General features: G+C 33.5%; 1 protein-coding gene across 4 annotated transcripts; it reads right to left on the reverse strand.

The window, feature by feature from the left end:
* Positions 1-1,530: 1,530 nt before the first annotated feature.
* Positions 1,531-19,532, reverse strand: LOC112458843 (phosphoenolpyruvate carboxykinase [GTP]-like). Of its 4 annotated transcripts, none has more exons than XM_025022661.1 (5): positions 19,400-19,532; positions 18,509-18,994; positions 11,845-12,105; positions 3,136-3,320; positions 1,531-1,976 (listed from the first exon to the last, which is right to left on the reverse strand). In XM_025022661.1, exons 2-5 carry the CDS (start codon positions 18,745-18,747, stop codon positions 1,546-1,548), a joined length of 1,116 nt encoding a protein of 371 aa, XP_024878429.1. In that variant the 5' UTR covers positions 18,748-18,994; positions 19,400-19,532; the 3' UTR covers positions 1,531-1,545. The 4 variants fall into 4 exon arrangements, with proteins under 4 accessions (XP_024878429.1, XP_024878428.1, XP_024878427.1 ...); XM_025022660.1 differs by having other exon boundaries at positions 18,509-19,008; XM_025022659.1 differs by having other exon boundaries at positions 19,296-19,532.
* Between the last annotated feature and the right edge of the window lie 2,033 nt (positions 19,533-21,565).

The raw sequence follows: 21,565 nt of genomic DNA on the forward strand, positions 1-21,565 counted from the left end.
ATAGCATAATTTTGACAGTTGTGTATTTGTTGTTAAATAGCGCGCGCGTCTGCGATGTCTAGTATGAATACAAATACCCAATTCCTATGTATTTTTGTCCTCTGAACATAAATATGAAACTTAAAAATGGCGATCGGACTTACAAGTTGAAGAGAAACCATCATAAAGGGGTAAAGTGAAGGAGAGCCCACTTCTCACTGATTTCGTTAAACTTAGGCTTAATCGACGCGTTTTTGCACAGAATGACCGATCCTGGCAGAAAAAAGTGTCACTCTGCCCCGCGAAGCGAGATATTAACAATTAAAGTTGACGACTACATTCACTTGACGTGATGGATTTATACATTCATGTATGTTGCAGCCACATGCGGTAATGTAGCACTCCTTAAAGTGTCTAGATATTGGATACATGCTGTAATTTAATCTTTAAATTAAAAAGTACCATACACACATACATACACACGCGCGGGGGGGGGTGCAAGGGGGGGCCTTGGGCTCCCCCTCCCGCACCCCCTCTGCCGATAGGCAGGGTGGACCTCGCTTTACAACTTAGCATGTACTTTGTAAGTTGTAAAGTGATGTCCACCCTGCCCACCGGCGCGGACGAAGGGGTTGCGGGAGGGGGGCCCCAAGGCCCCCCTTGCACTCCTCCGCGCGCGCGCGTGTGTGTGTATGGTAATTTTTAATTTGAAAATTAAATTACAGCATGTGTCCAATTACTGCCTCCACGAATACATAATTTCCACGCAAAACGAGATGCCTCATAGTTTATAAACTTTCCACGCGTGGAAAGCTCATATACTTTGCAAGGCAACATATGTCAAGGTCAAGATTATTGGAGAGTGTGATGTTTTTATGCATAATTACGAATATTGATTTAGCATCAATATTCAGCTAAGAGCCAAAGCACATAACATAGCGTAGCAATATACGACGGTCGTAGTCCTCGACCTGACAAATCAGGATACGCCAAAGCTTGTGTGTTACTTACGTCCATACACGAATACGACTGTCATATGTGCTTTGGCTCTAATGCCAAAGCTGATATTAGCTGATTTTCAATGACTTTTTGCGTTTTTCTGTTTTTTTGCGATTTTCGATGTTTCTTGTCCCGAGCGCCATTTTTAAGTATCATATTCAAGTTCAGAGGATAAAAATACGTAAGAATTGGATATTTTTATTCATTATTTCATATAGGTGGGTTTTCTGAAGATTTACCGAATAAAGAATAATAAAAAAAGTAACTTTTGCATTGCTTTCTTTTGCATTAAGTAAACGGGCAAATTTTCTCATTTCCTCAACCTTTATACTTTCTTGTAAGAAAACAATGCAAACAATATCTTTTTAATTACTTTTTAATTTCTCTTCTTATTATTTTTCTTGTATATACGAACAAAGATTATAATAGATTATAAGAGAAAAAACATATGGACATATTTTATGTATAAATCAAATTTTTTTTCACCGTTGTATAGCAAACGTAATAAAAATAACTAATAACAGTAAAGCTATTTTTCTTATCTAATAAAGGAACAAAAAGGATAAATTATGATGGGGCTATATAAAAAAATGGAAAACATACGAGCATATGTTCAGCAAGCCATCCTTCTTTCCTGGCTATCGTGGAACCAATTCGAAGCGCAAAACACTTTTTTCCTAATAGAGAATTTCCGCCGTAACCACTTCCATAAGACACAATCTCGTTTTTGGCAGGTTTGTGAAGGATAATCGTCCTTTCGGGATCGCATGGCCATGAGTGAGTTATACTGACTTTTGAATTATGTTTCGGCACACCCACCGAGTGTAAACATTTAACGAAAGTATCATTTCCCAGAGCCTCAAGTACCTTTTCTCCCATTCTAGTCATTATTCTCATCGAACAAACTACATAAGCCGAATCGGTAATTTCTATACCAATTTTAGAAAGTGGAGAACCTACAGGTCCCATACTGAAGGGGATCACATACATAGTGCGTCCTATGTCACAAAATTTATGTTATATTTATATAACATTAAATAATTTTTAATTTTTAATTGTTTACATAAGTAAACTTATATTATATTTTTAATACATTATTTATATATATGTATAGTTCACACAATATAATACGTCCCACACAGTAAAATATATCACCAAGATATCTAGAAGATATCTGAATGACGGAATATCTAATTGTTGCGCAGATACCATAAGAATATCTCAGAGACATCTCCAAGATTATAAAAAGCCATGATGATTTTATCTCAGATATGATATCTGATTCTGCATATATATCGGCTATCTATGCCTCATTTAAAAGCAGATATGTTATATACAACCCAAATAGCAAGAAGAAAAGAAGAATTCTTTTTAAATTCTCGATTTATGAAATTAATTATTTTTCTGTATTCATTCTCTGTTCTAAAATGATTCTTGAGAGTTTAAAAGAAATTCATTTTTATGTCATCAATTCTGAGTCCTTTTTTAGATATAAAAGACGTCCTTTTCATAAAAATTCGCAATAAATTCAAAATTATGCTTCGATATTATTCCAATATTTTGCATTTTGCCATCTCTGCACTGTATGATATCTCGGATATCACGAAAAATATTAGAGCCAAGTATCTCATAGACTCGCTTTTTATCCTAGTGCGTAAGGATTTTTGCTTACAAGAAGGTACTGGCGCATGTAGTCGCGGCGCGAAAGCAACATACTGCGTTCCCTCGCAGTATGTTGCTTTCGCGCCGCGGTCGTTACCTCCGGCGCTGCCCGAGTGAAAATTTTCTAAGTTCCCTCGCGGTGTACGTGTGACTTTTGTCGGGACGAATCGTTACGGCGCGCGTCCAAGTCCTCTCAAATTGTTTTATTGGCTACGAGTAAACTTGAGTTAATCTTTATAAAATATAAGAGCTAACTGTGAATCGGCCATATATTCGAATGCACTTGTTGCAGAGATGTCTTTTTCCAAAGATATAATGTGATATTGAGTAATAATGTGTTGCAGATATTCTGTGAATATCTGAAAATAAGATATCTCAGATTTGACTTAAAATTGTAGGCATAAAGATATCTGGCTATATCTCAGATATATTTTGCTGTGTGGGGTACATTTGGTAATCGACAACAAATCGTAAATATCCAAAATTTCTGCTAACCTTTCATACAACCTGGAAAACGTTCTAAAATAGCTTTTTCCATATCATAAGGAGAGATCCAATTTCCAAGCTCTCCAATTATACCTTTACGCGGTATAGGAATAGCATCACTTTTCAAGTCTGTACTGATAAACGTACATTTCTCGACACGTGCCACATCTGCAGGGTTAGTCTTTGCCAACCAACTATTACATAAAGTCATAAAATATATTTAAAAGATAATATAAACGTATAATATAAATGTATAATATAAACGTATATGTAATAAGAGTCTGGACACTCTGGACCATTTCCTCTTTATTAGAAATAAAAACATGGTAAGAGTTCTGTATATGAACCTCTTCCGAGTTTGATCCACTTTTGCGGGTACGTAGTACGTACTAAAAGAAGTCGAAAGCCCCAGTACCAACTTGTGCAAAAATGACTATTTTCTTAAATATTCAAATTTTTATTATTTTACTAGATTTTGGATTTTTTGACTGCATATACACAATATTGATTCTCTTTTCGCGTGGAAAACCCATATAAAATTAAACAATAATAGACTTTGTTTCGCCCTGTAAGCAAAGGAAGCAAGGTCCACCCTTCAATTATTGTTGTGTGAGTGAGAAAATGCGTTTGTGGATGCAGTAAGTTCTGCCCCCCTCTCTACGGGGGGCTCCACCTCCAAAAAACTAACCTATAACCCAAACCAATTGTTGTATGGTTGGGAAAGTGTGTGTGTGAATGCAGTATGTTCTGACCTCCCCACAGTATAACCAGTAGTCCGACTCTGTCAATTGTTTTGGTACCGCGCCGATCCGATCTGCGCATCGACATTTTGTTGGAAGCGACCAATCAGAGGATTTTTGTATGCGTGGTAGTTCAACGTCGGTGTGACCCCGCCGAGGCGCCACAGTTTATACGTGGTTGCAATCACACGTTTGACGATGAGATAAAAATAAATTCGTTAATCAGTGTGACGCGCAGAAATACTTGATATTTTGGATAATTTCGATTAGATTATTTTCCAAAATGCCTAACAGCATAGGTTATACAATTTATTGTAGCGTTCGAGATTGCCGAAATACGAGCAAAAAATCAAATTGTCATTTCTTTCGTTTCTCTAAGGATGCCGAAAGGTTTGTATATATCGACTTTTTGTACATGTTACAGAACAATTATTTTTCCTTTAAATCATAATACACAAGTTTAATAATTTTAGGTTAAGACAGTGGGCAATTGCGTGTCGTCGCGAGGATCTTTTGAAAGGAAAATTAGAACGTGTTTATTCCCGTTTGCAGCGATCATTTTGAGGACAGAATATATACAAATTATTTGAAAAACCGTTTACTTCCTCTGGCTCAACCAACTCTCAATTTGGGTGAAAATTTAGAAAATGATCAAAATATGGTAAATTTAGAAAATGATCAGAATATGGAAAATTTAGAAAATGATCAGTATATGGTTTTAGAAAATGATCAGAATATGGAAAATGTAGAAAATGATCAGAATATGGAAAATTTAGAAAATGATCACAATGTGGTAAGTAAATTAAAAATGATCAATTCAAGATTAAGTAAAAGAATCGAGCTGCTGATTAGAGGATACTGCAGCTGATAGGTTTAAACCTGCTAAACGTGATCTTTATAAAATCTGATTTCAGAATTGTGCAAATGCAAAAAGTAACACTTCATATGGCATGCGACAAACCATTCATTCGTTGGAAGAGGGAGAAAGGTCGCAGCTTTCCGCAGAGCCTGATGTACGAGCGGAACACAATGTCAGCTTGGAACCAATTAACATCGCCAAATTTCTTCAGCCTTTAATCGTCGTTCTTTCAGCAAACAACAATATTGCAGATCCTAACATTGCAGTCACCGCAGGGCCCAGTGGTGTTAGAAACCACAAAGAAGTACAGAGTATTAGTCATAAAGTTACTCAAACCACGAACGATTTGTCTACTCGTACTCCGAGAAAATTAAAAGCAGAAATTAGAATGCTAAAAAAAGAGATTGCCACTTTGAATGAAACGATAAAAAAACCACGTACAAAAAATCAATTTTTGGAGGACTGTGAAAAATATCTGCCACCGCGGATAGCATTGTTTGTAAAAGAACAAGTATTAGCAGGCAAGAAACAAGTCCGAGGTCAGAGGTATTCCCTAGAATTTAAACGATTGTGCTTGAATTTGTATTTTAAAGGGCTAAGAGCGTATAGGGCTTTGTCATCGATATTTTCTTTGCCAAGTAAAACGACTCTCAATGATATAACACTTAATATTTCTATTACAAGCGGCATAAATCAAAACGTGTTCAATTTACTGGCCAATAAATTTGCAACTATGCGAGAGTCTGGAAAAATGTGCGTAATATGCTTTGATGAAATGTCATTAAAATGCCATTTGTATTATGATAAAAAAACTGATAAAGTTATCGGTTTTCATGAGAGTGGCAATGAAAAGCAATTCCAACCAGCAAAATTTTCATGCGTCTTTCTTGCAAGAAGTATTTTTGGTGATTGGAAACAGCCTCTTGCGTATGAACTTTCGAATACAGCTTGTTCAACTGCAGTTCTTAAACAATTACTCATTCAATGTATTTTTGAATTGCAAAATATTGGTGTAACAGTAGCTGCTGTAATATGTGATATGGGTCCTAAGAATAAGCAACTCGCAAATGAATTAGGAATTACGCCTAGTACCCCATATTTTACACTGAACAACCGCAAGATCTTTTTCTTATTTGATGTGCCGCATTTGATAAAGGCGACGCAAAATAAGTTTTTAAAATATACTTTCAAGTTTGGCCAATATTTTGCTAACATACGTTACGTAAGGCAATTTTATGAGATCGATCAATCAATGCCGTTCAGGTTGGCGCCAAAATTAACTTACTCTCATTTAAATTCAAGGCCACAGGAAAAAATGAAAACTCGATTAGCTCCTCAGCTTCTTAGTCAAAGGTGGCAGGTGTAAGTTCATATATCCATTTTGCAAAAATATCAACTGATGCAGTTGGGACGGTAACTTTCATAGACAAAATTGATAAACTGTTTGACATGTTAAATTCCACCTCTAAATACGAGGGAGACAAACTGCACGCTCACGTTTTCGAAAGGAAAAAATTCCAGACTACCTTTTTACAAGAATGTTTAAAGTTTTTTGATTCATTAATTATTAATCACAATGATCAGAACGTGACAAATCAAATGAACTTTATCAATGGCTGGAAAGTTACTATTTCAGGCGTACTGCAACTATGGGAATGTCTCAAAGAAAAAGAAGGAATTGTTTCTCTGCAAACGAGGAGATTAAATCAAGATCCTATAGAAAACTTTTTTGGGAAAATTTGTTTAGGAGGAGAAAACTGTCCGAACCCTCCTTCCTGGCAGTTCACTCGAGCATTCAAAAAATTGCTGTGTCAGGATTTCTATAATACGGGAAACGAAAACTGCGAAGATGATTTTGACAATATCTTGCTAGATTTAAGCAGATTGAATGGAGATATTGGAGATGAAATGAAAGAAATTGAAGAAGAAAGTGAAGGCGGACTTTTTGATACATTTACGCCGGATGACACTGATTATGAAAAGCTCAATTTAGTTGAAAAAAGTTCAATTCGTTACATATGCGGTTTTTTGATTGGTAAATGTTTAAAGAAACATTCATGCACAATTTGCAAAGAATATAGTATTGATCACGTAGAATTTGAAGATTCGACAATTTATTGTTTTTTTTAAGGCATACTAAAGCAATAATTCAATTTTCGGAAATTTAAAAATGCCACATAATAATTTTATTTTTTACGTGTGCTCGTTGGCAGCGATTTTTAATCAGCACTTTGAAAATATTGTTTTAGAAAAAAATATACAAAAATTGTTAGCGAAGGTTAAAGTAATAATATTTAAGCACCCATGCAGCAGTTTCTCACATTTATATTTAAAAAAATTATTTTTTAGAATGCGCATATATTATACGTTAAAATTTATAAATTACAACTTTAAGTCATCCACAAGCAAAAATAAAATGATTATTTGGAGACACGAATAAATACCGCTGTACATGTAAATATATGTAATGTATTTACATATATATGTAAATGTATGTAATAAATATATACCGCCGTATATGCAATAAATGCAACTTTGCAAAAATGATATTGTTTTTGCATTATTAATTTTAATTAAACTTTACCACGAATTTAAAATCTTTAACAACAAATAAAATAATTGCACTATTTTTTTTATAATTTCAACTTTAACTTCATAATTTATAATAATTTGCAATAATTTATAATAATATATTAATATTTAATTTTATAATTTATAATAGTTATTTTATATCTAATTAGCACTTGAACAATTCATCGAAACTGCTATGCTAGCAATTTCATTAATCATTTTTTATTCGTACAATCTTTTTTCTTGTATTTCTACCTAGGCCATTTCTAACGCGTGAATAATGTATACAGTTCTTATGCGCCTCTTCTAATTGTAAATAAAATCCTGAAAACCTGGGGCGCTTTAACTTCTAAGTACAACCTTGAAAACCCGGGGCCCTTTAACCGTAGATACGTCGTTGGCGCTTCCATAATAATGAGAACGAATCGGGAACCGATAGATCAAAGGTGCCGACAGAGAGTCGGACTACTGGTTAAGGCCTTGGCACATAGAAAAACTTAAGCAGTAAAACTCAACCAGTAAGCAAATCAGCCAATCACAGTCAAGAACTTAAGGCACGGCCCTAAGCGGTAGCGAATCCATACTGTTGATTTCTTACTGCTTAAAGTTTTACTGCTTAAGTTTTTTTATGTGCCAAGGCCCTTATACTGTGGCCCTCCTTACAGGTGGGGGGCTCCATCTCGAAAAAACTAACTCAACTATTTCCAAAAACCTAACCTAACCTAACTCAAACCAATTGTTGTGTGGGTGCGAAAGTGCGTGCGTGGATTAACCTGATGTAGAGTGCCGCACGCTTTGTTTACGATTTTCAGGCAAAAATTTTAATATTTAAGGAAATAGTCATTTCGCAAGTTTTGGCACTTTCAACTTCTTTTAGTACGTACCTGCAATATTTTACTATGTGCCTGCAATATGTAACCTACAAAGTAGATCAAAATCGAAAGGAGGTTGCATACGGACCTCTAGCCAAAAACATTTTACAAGAATATCTTTTTTGAAATTAAATAATTATTAAATACATATTTTGATTTCAAAAAAAAGAAAATAAATATTTTCTTAATTCTAAAAATTGTGTTAATTTTTTTGTTGTTGTAAAAAAATCTGTTTTGATTATTAATTTCTAAATTTTATCATAAAAACCAACCGAAATATATTGTATTATATATATATATATATATATCGCGTATATATATATATATATATATATATATATATCTCTATATATAATTATATATAATACACGCAAATAGATGATAGAATATATTTATTTTTCTCTCTCTCTCTCTCTCTCTCTCTCTCTCTCTCTCTCTCTCTCTCTCTCTCTCTCTCGTTTACCAAATCCTCGAGCCCATTCATTACAGGACATGATCTACTTGAAATGTCATTCTCTCTAAATCGTGCGTTTGACTCTAAGCAGTCTGTACTGCGGCGTAGTTATAGGAACTTTGACACCTCTGCGTTCCTTGAGCATCTTCATTCTTTGGCAATTAATGTTCAGATTGTGAATGTGACTAACGTTGAGGAGGTTTGTTCTCGTCTGTCGTCTACCTTGCTTGACGTGCTGGATGTGTTTGCTCCTGCTCGTAGATCTGTGATTAGAAGGCCTCCTATTCATTGGCTCACAGATGAATTTAGATCCCGACTCCGTACACGTAATCAGCTGTATAAGCAAGCCAAACGTTCCAATAGTCTTCTTGGCTATGCCAGATACCGACATCTTCGCAACCAGCTTAACACTGATATCAAGCGCGCCAAGAGTGATTTTCACTTTGCCTCTCTTACTAACATAACCGACTCTGCTGAATTGTGGAGTGAACTTGCCCGTCTTGGGCTTGTCAAGTCTACGTCGGTTTCTTCTCTCCGTTTTTTCTCACCTGATCAACTAAATTTATATTACGTCTCTGTATTTAATAGACTTCATCACCTTGCTCGTTCATTAACTTCATGTCAGCCATTGCTTTAGTTTCTAGTCCTTCTCAACGTTCAAAGTTTGTTTTCTCTACTATTCAGCCTGATGATGTATATAAACTTATTACAAATGAACCTCTTCATTCCTTTGCATCTGGCCAGGACGGCATTCCGCTTTATGTTCTCCGTATTGCCTGGCCTGTTATTTCCCAATGGGAACTTTACTGCTCAATTGTTCACTTCAATCCTCCGTATTTCCTTCATTATGGAAACGTGCGTTGTCCGCCCTCTCTCGAAGATTCGCACTCCTCTGTCTCCATCTGATACTCGACCTATTGCTAATCTTCCGGAAATGTCTAAAATCCTTGAACGAATAGTGGCCTCACAGATCACTGACTATTTAAACAAGCATAATCTTTTGAATCCCAGAGAGTCTGCGTATCGTTCAGGTTACAACACGCAATCTGCACTTTTACGCGTCTGTGATGACATAAAAAAAGGAATTGATGACAGCTTAGGCTTATCACAATTATGATTCTCTTCGACTTCAGTAAAGCCTTTGATACTGTTCCACATCTTCGTTTACTTATGAAGTTAAAATTAGGATTCTTTGACGAGGTCCTTGTGTGGATATTCTCCTATCTCACTGGCCGTTCTCAAGCTGTAATTGATGATGAAGGTAATCTCTCAGACTGGCTGTTCACATCGTCCGGCGTCCCTCAAGATTCTGTACTTGGTCCTCTTCTGTTTGCACTGTATATTAACGATATAGGTGGTTTTCTGTCGTTTGTGTATTATATGCTCTTTGCTGATGATATACAAATATATCTCCAATGTTCTCGTGCTGACATTCTCCATGGTCTTGAAATGATTTCTAGAGATGCGAATGCTATTTTTGACTATGCAAATTTGAATGGTCTTAGACTTAATCCTGCGAAATCTATAAGGTATTGATTTTTGGTAGTCATTTCTATGTTAATGATATTGACCATAGCTTACCACTTATTATTGTAAACCAAACACCTATACCCTTTGTTAATGAAGCCAAAATTTTGGGTGTAATTTTTACGTCTAACTTGTCTTGGAGGAAACACATTTTACACATCTCTCAAAAAGTTCATTTTTCTTTGCATAAACTCAAGTTTAATAAAAATTTTCTTTCTACGAGGTTATATAAGGATAAGGCTGGTATTAGCTCTAATTATGCCACACATTGATTACTGCTGCTTAGTCTATCACGGTTTAAGTGGTGAGTTAAATACTTTATTACAGAGACTCGTCAATTGTTGCATCCGCTTTATCTTTGATCTCAAGAGAGATGAACATATTACTCCGTATAGACGCCAATTAAGATGGCTTTTAGTTGAAAATAGAAAACTATATTTTCTTGGTTGTCAAATGTTTTGCATACTTCACATGTGCTCTTCTTCTTACTTGCGGGAAAATTTTACGTTGCCTGATCCGCTGTTGAGGAGATCTGACCGCCTTTCTCTTGCGTCTCATACATTTCATATTCCTTCTCACAGAACAACCACCTACAGAAACTCTTTTCATCTTTCTTTTATTTATTTCTGGCACTCACTTCTTGTTAATATCACCTCTACTTCCTCATTCCCTACCTTTAAGAATCTTCTCAAAGCATTTTTGCTTGCTCGGGAAACAGGGTACCATTCTTACTTATGTCTTCTGTTTTCTCCTGTCCTTCTTGTTTATTGTTGTTGTTTCTTTACTACATAATTATACTGTATATATAACTAGTTAAGTTGCATTAGTTGTTAGTTACATTGTATATATTACTAGTTAAGTTGCGTTAGTTCTTAGTTATACTATAGTTTTTGGAATTATACTACGCTAGTTTATTGGACACTTCAGTATCCAGTTCTTCGCTACTTCATTCTTGCCTGTCTCATATGCGAGGGAGAGCACGCATATATTTTCTCTTATACTGCAGAACTGTATCTTATTTTTGCCGTTTAGCCTTGCTTGGGCATAATAAATCATCTCTCTCTCTCTCTCTCTCTCTCTCTCTCTCTCTCTCTCTCTCTCTCTCTCTCTCTCTCTCTCTCTCTCTCTCTCTCTCTCTTTCTCTACGAGGACATAATTTGCAAAGGAATATAAATATGAATTAAAATATATATTTACAAATATATATTTTCCAAATATATATTCGTAATGCCGATATCTCATTGGGCCTAAGGGCCGGTTGTTCCAACCTGTTGGTAAACTTCCTAATAGTTAAATCATATATATGTCTTTGTTTATCCATTACATTAGACAGAGATGGACATATGATTTAACTATTAGTTAGCTGACCAACAAGTTGAAACAACCGGCCCTAAGAGATATTAACGAATCCGTGTAAATAAATTTTAACCCTTTTCATCCCGTTAGGAGTCGAATTTCTAAAAATCTCTTCTTAATGAGTGCTTACGTCATGAGAAGAATACACTCTTCAAATTTCATGTTTCTATAGGTTCAGGGGTTTGAGCTGGACGTTGATGAGTGAGTGAGTGAGTGAGTGAGTCAGTCAGTCAGGACATTTTCCTTTATATATATAGATATATGCATGCATATATTGTGTATGATACTGCAACTTCGTGTTTGTAAAATGAGATAAATATCTGAAATGTTAAGACTTACCAATTTTCGTATTTGGGCAAGCTTTCGATAGTTCCACTTTTTCGGAGAATTTTTAGCATTTGCATGTACTCGACATCAGTACCATTACATATATAAATGTCTTTAGGACTGCACAGTAAAGCGCATTCTTCAATATAGTAGCGAAGTTTGGACGAGATCTCTACCGTACATGCATTTAATAGAGGTATTTTACCGATATAATCAAGTCCATTTTTAGTTGATGGGTTTTTTGCTGCATGAGTCACAATAAATCTCGGATTTCTGAAAAAGCATAATTTTGTTAAAACATGTTAAACAAAGATATGATATTATAAAAAAAATATCTCATAATTTTGACTGCAAATATAGCAAATGTTATTTATTTATTATATTTTTTTATCAACAAATTATTTAATAATTACTTAAAAATTAATTTATAATTAATTTTTTAACGGAAATGTGACTGAACGATATTGTCGTAATAATAATTATTAAACAGCTTTTTAAATTGTAAAACTTTAAATGTTTTATGATATGCGCACATATGAATATGCGCATGTGAGCGATCACTCATTCAATTTTAAATTCTATAATCATAAAATCAACGGATGATCGTAAACTTAAGGGGGGATTCTAGTGTTACTAGACGAAAAAAATCGATTTTTTTTTTACATAAATAAATAGTGTAAGGTTTCAAGAATGTATTTGTGTTATTGTCGAATTTATAAAAGCACCTTTACCCACACAGCAAAATATATCACCAAGATATCTAGAAGATATCTGAATGACGGAATATCTGATTGCGCAAGATATCATGAGAATATCTCAGAGACATCTCCAAGATTATAAAAAGCCATGATACTTTTATCTCAGATATAATATCTGATTCTGCATATAAGTCGGATATCTATGCCTCTCATTTAAAAGCAGATATGTCACATATAACCTAAATAGCAAGAAGAAAAAAAGAATTTTTTTTTAAATTCTCGACTTATGAAATTAATTCTTTTTCCGTATTTATGTCATCAATTCTGAGTCCTTCAAATATAAAAGAAGTTCTTCCATAAAAATTCGCAATAAATAAAATTATGCTTCAATACTATGCTATTCCAATATTTTGCATTTTGCGATCTCTGCACTGTATGATATCTCGAATATTAGAGCCAAGTATCTCACAGGCTCGATCCTAGTGCGTAAGGATTTTTGAGAAGGTACTGGCGCATGTAGCCGCGTCGCGGCAGCACATATGTTACTATAGCGCTCGCTTGAGCAAAAATTTTCTAAGTCCTCTCGAGGCATGTTGATTTTGCGCCGCGGTCGTTACCTCCGGCGCAGCCTCAACAAAAGTTTTCTAAGTCCCCTCGCGGCGAGTTGTTTTCGCCCCGCGGCCGTTACCTTCGGCCCCGTCCGAATGAAAATTTTCTAAGTTCCTTCGCGGCGTGTGGCTTTTGCCGGGACGGATCGGTACGGCGTCCAACTTCTCTAGAATTGTTTTATTGGCTACGAATAAACTTGAGTTGATTTTTATAAAATATAAGAGCTATAACTATGAATCGGCCATATATTCGAATGCAAATGTTGCAGAGATGTCTTTTTCAAAGATATAATGTGATATCGATCGAGTAATGATGTCCTGTAGATATTCTGTAAATATCTGAAAATAAGATATCTCAGATTTGACTTAAAATTGTAGGCATAAAAATATCTGGCTATATCTCAGATATATTTTGCTGTGTGGGTAGTGAGACGCGCTTTAGATCGATAGAGCACAAATATGTGGACCGACTTTATAGTTTCCTTGACATTCTATCGTTGTGAGAACAATAAAATTTTGTTTATACCTGTCTAGATTCTCAACTATAGTGCTTTGCCCTATCTGGTATAAATGTGTGTTTGTATTTACGTGTATTTGTGTGCGTGCGTGCGTGTGCGTGTGCGCGCGTGTGTGCGTGTGTGTGTGCATGTGTGTGTGCATGTGTGTGTGTGCAAACCGTAATGAAAACCGCTAAACAAGAATTCTTCGTGGGAGAGGAAAGCATTTTATGTGCTCGAAATAGCGGACTGAGCGTTACTTAACTGTAAGTATCGTGAAAATATCAAAAACTTTATTTTTTTATTCAACTGTGACTTTTTTGATTCGCCATATTGAATCCGCCATTTTAAATTTTGAAAATTTAATATCAGATTCGGATTCAGCAACCTTAAAAACTTTTATACTAAAATCTTCATGCATTTTTCGGCTGACAGCAAAGAAGTAAACTTTAAACACGTTTTTCTCAAAACTACTTTTTTCAATTTGCCGTGCAAGATAACTCAAAAAGTAATCAATCAAATTTTGTGAAGTACGATTTGATTCCTTATAATTTTCTCCAAGGATTGAACCTACCGTTATAACTTTATTGTTTATTTATAACATTTTTATAAACAACAGAAAATTGATTTTTTAATCGAAAAAATGTCACTTTTTTTGCGATTGCCATAATTCTTTCAATTTATTTGCAAGTAGGTTCAATTTCCGCGTAATCGACTGAGCTTTAAAGAAAACATTGTGCCACAAAGTTCTATGCCAACACGACAAAAATAAAAAAAATTGAAAAATCGACATATCTCTTTTTCTTCTTTAAGAATGCCTTTTTATATCGACAAAAAATCAAATTATGACTTATAGTTTTCTAAAATCGGTACATTAATGAAAAATTAAACTCATCGCCACTATTTCTGAAAAATTAGAAAAATTTTGGCACCGGTTTCAAGAAAGACAGACAGACGTCAGATACTTCAATATTTTCTCAAAATATGTATATTGAAAATTTCTTTAAATTTCTACCAAAAATTTCAATTTTTAAAATAATACAAATAAGATGACATATTTTATTACAAGTTTACCTTCTTCATATTTACAAAAAAAAAATGAAACATTTTATATATTTTGTCATATTATATTTAACGAAAATGAATATCTAATATTAATCGAAGAGGCTAATATATCAGTCAAATAATTTCTTTCTTTCTTGCTTTGAATTATTTCATCAAATATATAACAAAATATAAAAATATTAATATTTAAATGATGCAAGTGCAGGGATGCATTGTAAATTGTAAGTTAGACAAGTATTTCTATTATTCGTTTTCGAATACAAACAAAATATATGCAAAGTCAGTAACAGTGAAAAGTATAAGTTATATGATATTCTCCATACTTTTCTTTGATTTTGCTCTTATCTATGATTTTTTGCATCACATATTTACTTAAATTTAAACTTTACTTGATGCTAATATTGAACGATTAACACAGGAGACTCGTTTAAAGAAATATGATTTATTCTATCTTCTTCGTAATTCGGAAGACGGTGAACTAATTATATGTTTTTACTTGACAACTATCGGTAAGATTGTAACAATATTCCGGTTTCACAATGCGATCGTTATTGTCCTGTGCTGTTGTCTTTATGAATAAATCCGACGATTTTCGAGAAACTCCGAAATTGGAAAAGCGCTTTTGTACTGTGACGAAGGACATACTTAGAGACCCTTCAGGGAGAGACTGGCCAAGAGGCGAACTGTTTCTGTCTCCATTTACATTCAAACCGGAAATAAGAAAGACAGAGGTATTAATATAAAAGTGTAGGAAAAAAAACCAGGATCTCTAGGGGAGACCGGGGCGGAGACGTCACCGGGGCGGAGTCGTCATTACAATTATCTTGAAATCTGTATGTTGTGTGAACTCGCCATTCATATTGTAAACACTACTTATGGTGCCTATGTAACCAACGGAGTTTAGTGAGATTATAGGTATGCCATTTTCATTAAAGCAAACGTGTTTTCGGAGGTGAAAAGTAAAATTTTTTGCGCGTTGAAAATTTTAAATATTTTAAATATTATTTTCTCACCGAATCTCGAGATAAAATTCTGAAGAGTAATGCATGCTGAACACGAATCCAGTGAAAATTTTTTATTTTCGTTGATTTCTAATATTTCATGAGCGATCAAACTTAAAATCTGTGTCTCCGGGGCGAAGTCGTCACCAAGCCATATCATGGAAGCTTCAGGCGAAAATCAAAGTCAAAGAAGCAGCAGTGGTCGGATTCCTGCGAAGATTTGAATAATATATGTGCTGCGTGTGCTCAGAGATGACAGAATAAAGCTGACGAGAAACACCCCGGGAAAAAAAAAATATATATAATTATATATATAATTATATATAAATATATGTGATTATATATGATGCAATTATATATGAATTTTGTCTCTATATGCGTAGGGCACATAAGTGTGTGCGCTTTTCTTGTAATTATTTTCCGCCATCGTGCTTTTAATTAATGTTTCCATTTTTTTTATTAAAAAATAATTAATAAAATGTATCCTATCATTTTTCATGATCAAAATTATGAATTTTCATTTAAAATTCAGTCCGAGAATGGAGTGACGACTCTGCCCCGGCAATTTTGAAATTTAAATTTTTGCACTTTTGTCGTTTTCACTCTATACCAGTTGAACAAAGCTACGTAGACCAAAAATATCCTTATAAATTTTGTAGCCAAGGGTTCACTCTTTACAACGGTATACATTTTACTAAAATCAATTGTTTTGTTGTTAAAAATCTGCACCGAAAAAATAGTGACGACTTTGTTCTAATTTTCTTTACTATTTCCTGCATGCAAATGGCGGCGAATTGGCCAGTCTCTCCCTAGAGGGTCTTTAGACATACCTATACATAAATACGAGACATAAATATGATGTACTTAAAAGATTTGTTTTGCTAACGTTTAATTTCAAATGTACTTTTCTTCAAATTTTTTTAATTTACACATTGCATTATTTTATTGAAATTTTTTTTTAATATTATTAGAATAATATATATTACTTTATTGTATTATACTTTTTATAACAGCTATAATAATTTTCTTATTTTTCATATTTATAAAAAATTTAAAAGAAGACGTGTTTATAAGTGCAACTTCGCTGCGCAAATATTTACTAATAAAATATTACTATATAGGAAATTAGACACCATTGCGTCATCTTATTTTTCTAGCAAGTTTTTCTACGACCATTTGGAAAAGAAATATAATTGAATATCGTTCTTTTTCGATTCTCATCCTTCTTAAATATCTCAATTTTTATACACGTCTCCTATATTGACCTTATGTTTATTTGTTTATTTTAATTTCTTATAGGCTGATGGCAGAGAACGAAACGTAGGCTCTTACGTCTGTTGTAGTCGTAAAGCAACCCTGGCGGAAAAAATTTCTATGAATAACTACAAAATTTAACTAGAAATAGAAATTTGTACATTTTTGTTGAAATATTTAATTTTTTGTAGAAATGGTTATTTTTTTGTAGAAATATCTACGAAATAGTACCACAAATTACAATGTTCTTAAATCAAGAAATTATTGCAAGTAGTATTTTATGAAAAACTACAATTTATAAAAAATAGTACAAAGATCTACAAATTTTAAAAATTTAAAAAGAAACAAAATCTTAAAAAATTAAAACATCTGCTTACTTGTAGAATACTACAAATATTTACAAAAGTGTCCCAATTCTAGCATTTTCATGTAGGATTTTGTAGTACTTCTTAAATTCATGTAGAATTTAATAGATTCTGGCAATTATATTTTAGAGTTTTTTAAATTTTGTAGAAATATTTCCGCCAGGGAAGGCAGAGAAAACTGTATACGTAACTACGTAAGTCGTGAAAAGCTATTGTGTCAATAGCTACGACAGACATAAGAGCCTACGTTTTGTTCCCTGCCATCAGCCTTAAGGAGGTTGGTTAGCGTCCCGCTGTAGAGCAGGTGGTGCGGCAGGGGGAAAGCATGTAGGTTAGATTTTCGTCGCGTGAAATAAACGAATTTTAGCAAATAAATGTGTAGAATGCATTCAATTACTGTTTCTTAAGGTCTAAAAAGAGTTGTTTGTACAATTGAAACCCAAATACGTGTTATTATCCACGTTGAAATGTAGAAATAATAAATGTGGTCCTGTTTTATTTTTACAATTTCTTGATAACTATAAAGACAAATTATTTCAGTCTTCGAGAAAGTTCTTTCTAAATATGTAAATAATTATTTGCACCTATTTTCATTAAATTCTTATCATTTTTAATATGCTTTCGAGAGTTACGTTACAGGTTAGGTAACATTTTTGCTGTGTCGCCCGTGTATAAGAGAGAGACAAAGAATATAACTTTAATAATTAATTACTCGACAACCATGCAGACAATTATCTTCAACTTTGGCATGGACGAGAGATTTCCATAGACAAATATTTTTCATAAATTTGAACTAATTCTTATCAAATTGATATGAGCAACCATCCTCCTTAATTTACGTCTTTATTCTTCTCTATTATGTAAACTCCGTTTAATTGTTAGCTCTTTTACTCTTTATTTTTTGCTTTAAAATTCTCATTTTATGTGATTAATTTTATTGCATTGAAGAAGATTAAAGTACAGTCGAAACGTTTACATTATTTCCTTTAATATTCACGAGAATAAATTATAAATTACTTCAATTATAACGTCCTTATTTACTTGTATTTCGCTACTGATTTCTATCTTTCTATTTTAACACCGCTATATACTGATTTCTATCTTTCTATTTTACATTTTTTAATTAATAGCGGTCATTATTACAGCGATTATTCTTTTATTAAAAAAACAAAATAAACAGATACTTACTGAGAGTGACAGATATCGACAGCGGGCGGCATCCTGCAGGCTTTTTCGATTACGAAGTTAGACGGTGCGACTAAATGCGTGGAACGGTTGATCTTCGGAGCATGAATCGAAATTGAGTTGAGAAGATTGCCAGTTGAGATGACACAGCGGCAGTTGATAGAAATGCTCCGTTTGTCGTCAAACTGCCGCGAAACCCGCGTCAAATTCGTCCAGCTGATACCGTGGAATTTTGGCGGCATGTTACCAGTGTCCGTTAAAACGCTTCCTTTATATGTGATTACGGAACGTGTTTGCTCATAGACGAGCCCCAGCGATCCGTCTCTCGGATTGGCCGATAAGAGGAGTTACCGTTGGACTTCCCGATTAATAGTGGGGAGTGTAAAATCGCGACGACCCGGGCAGGTCCACGAACGATGACCGCAAAACAGCCAAGGATCACGTCGTGACTGATGCACTCTGACACGCGCTACGTCACGTCTTTGGTAGCTAAAATCATTCGGCTATTCGGACCAATCAAGATTTAAAGGATATTCCCAACAAGAAGGAGATAAACGCTCGGAAATTAATTTATTCACATATCATCAAAATACACTTTTTAAACCGGGAATGATTTTTGATATACAAGCTGCGAAAACTCGAGGGATCAGATGACAGAGTATTCTAATAAATTCAATTATCGAAAAAATAACGTATAGCCTCTGTAGCGCGAACCGATATGTAATAACGATCAAATTTTTCTGGAAAGTAAAAGCGACTTGGGTAGCGCGGTGACGTCGATTAAACTCACTTTCGCATTAAATTGAAATCGGTGATTGGACGGATTTTATACCGAAAGCCGTTAGCCACTCTCGCTGCTCTATTTTTATATGACTGTCTCACTTGTCCACTTACTTTCCGCTATCTGTTTCACACAGACGGCAAACGAGTAAGACTACTATCCACGATCCGCATTTCACACAATTATCCAGCCGCCAATGAAAGGATCGTGCCTTTTATTCGGGCACTCGAGCCCACTCAACACTCCGTGTAAAACAGTGATAAGTGATAAAGACTCATAGGAGAATTTTATTTAATCGTGTTTGCGCGTAGGAGATATGTCGCCTGAGAGACAAAGAATTATAGCAGTGCGATCATATCATCATCATCCACGTGATGTTTACAATGCGTAATATATTTTTCTCGACAGTCATAAATGTCAAAAAGGAAGAAATGTAAGATTATTTAGTAAATATGAAAAACTAATAATATGTAACGCTATATACTATATAATATATACTATATACTATTATATGTATATGTACACTATGTAAATACCATATCACTTCCATATTATATTAAATACCATATTTTATACGCCGTTCTCAATTTTAGGAAAAAATGTTTTAAGTAGAAATTTTATTATTTTAGAAGAAAAGTTATTGATGAGTTTTCAACGAATTTTTTTGTCTTCTTAAATGTAACTGTTTTTTATATAATTTAATTTCTTTTGTCAGTCTGCATATAAAAGTATTCGGATAAAGTCATTGAAAAATAACACTTTACAACAACAAAAAAAAACACAAGAACGAACTTTGTGGCATTTGATAGTTTTTTGGACAGAAAACGATCCCGTTTGCCAAATTACTCCATTACGTGACAATTTTGAGATATTTGCAGAGTTGCAAAAAATGGGCTATTTTAGTGTATTTTGACATTTTATAACTACGATATGTGACGTATCGGAGAAGTTTAATCGCAATTAAAATTAAGTATGTTGTTAGGACTTTCAGCCCTTAAAAGGAATTTTTTGTGTCGCTTATGGTTAAAAAGATATTAATGAATAACGTAAAGTCTATTTTGCGTCAAAATTGCGACTTACATAGCTATTAAGGATCAATGAAGTATTTTTTAATTATGTTATTCAAATTTAAAGATTTTTCAGGTCGTTGAAAACTAATCTGACTACCATTATATTAATTTTTATATCTGCCATATTGGCTCCGTCATTTTAAATTTATTAACTTTGACATAAGTTTAGTTTTCAGCGATCTAAAAAACTCTTAGGTTTGATTAAAAAATATTTCATAGATCCTTAATAGCTATGTAAGTTGCAACTTTGACGCAATAGACTACGTTAATCATCAATATCTTTTTAACCATAAGCGACACAACAAATTCCTTTTAAGGACTGAAAGTCCTAACAACATACTTAATTTTGATTGTGATTAAACTTCTCCGATACGTCACATATCGTAGTTATAATATGCCAAAATACACTAAAATTGCTCATTATTGCAACTTTATCTGCAAATATCTCAAAATTGTGACGTAATAGAAAATAGAGCAATTTAGCAAACGATCGTATTCTACGTCTAAAAAATTATCGATGCCGCAAGGTTCGTTCTTGTGCTCGAAAAAAAGTGATTTTTTTATTGTATACAGTGTAATTAATGGGATTCTTTGTATTGCAGTTATGTAGAGTGCGCGCGCAGCACATGTAATATACATTTTTTCTAAAATAGTATATAAAAAATAATTGAAGTAATATATTAAAATAGTCCTCTATCTTACTATACGTAACTAAAATTGTGGCATTTGAAAATCTGTTGAAAAATCTGTTAAAATGAGAAATGAAATGATTTTATATGATAACGTGTTTATTTTGTAGAAAATAATTTAGCTATATCTGACGTGTCTATATTTCTTTAACTTGTATTAAGATTGCTGAAAGCATAGGAGATTATGATATGATAAAAAGAATAAAAATAAAATATACTTTTCTATTGTTAATCACTATTTCATATTTTATAAGAATATTTTATGTTTTCACACACACTAATAAAAAATTAAAAAGAGAATTATACATAAAACTACGTAAAGAAAATGATTAATCTTACAAATTAAAAAATAGGATAGTTGATTAAAAAATATTTTATTATAATGTAAGAATAATATCCATACTTTTTACATAAAAACTAAAAAATAAATTGGTATAAAATTATATAATTAAAATACATACAAATGTTTCTTATATAATTAAATATATAATTATATTTACACGCAATTTTAATTACATAT

Source organism: Temnothorax curvispinosus, unplaced genomic scaffold (assembly GCF_003070985.1).
Source record: "Temnothorax curvispinosus isolate PA1 unplaced genomic scaffold, ASM307098v1 QBEX01009261.1, whole genome shotgun sequence".
NCBI classification, from domain to species: domain Eukaryota; kingdom Metazoa; phylum Arthropoda; class Insecta; order Hymenoptera; family Formicidae; genus Temnothorax; species Temnothorax curvispinosus.

Excerpts from the sequence above, each read along its gene's own strand:
- LOC112458843 (XM_025022661.1), bottom strand. The coding sequence starts at position 18,747 with ATGCCGCCAAAATTCCACGGTATCAGCTGGACGAATTTGACGCGGGTT. Across the intron at positions 12,106-18,508 it reads GTCGATATCTGTCACTCTCA|AAATCCGAGATTTATTGTGA; the intron begins GTAAGTATCTGT and ends ATGCTTTTTCAG. Across the intron at positions 1,977-3,135 it reads TTTTCCAGGTTGTATGAAAG|GACGCACTATGTATGTGATC; the intron begins GTTAGCAGAAAT and ends TTTGTGACATAG.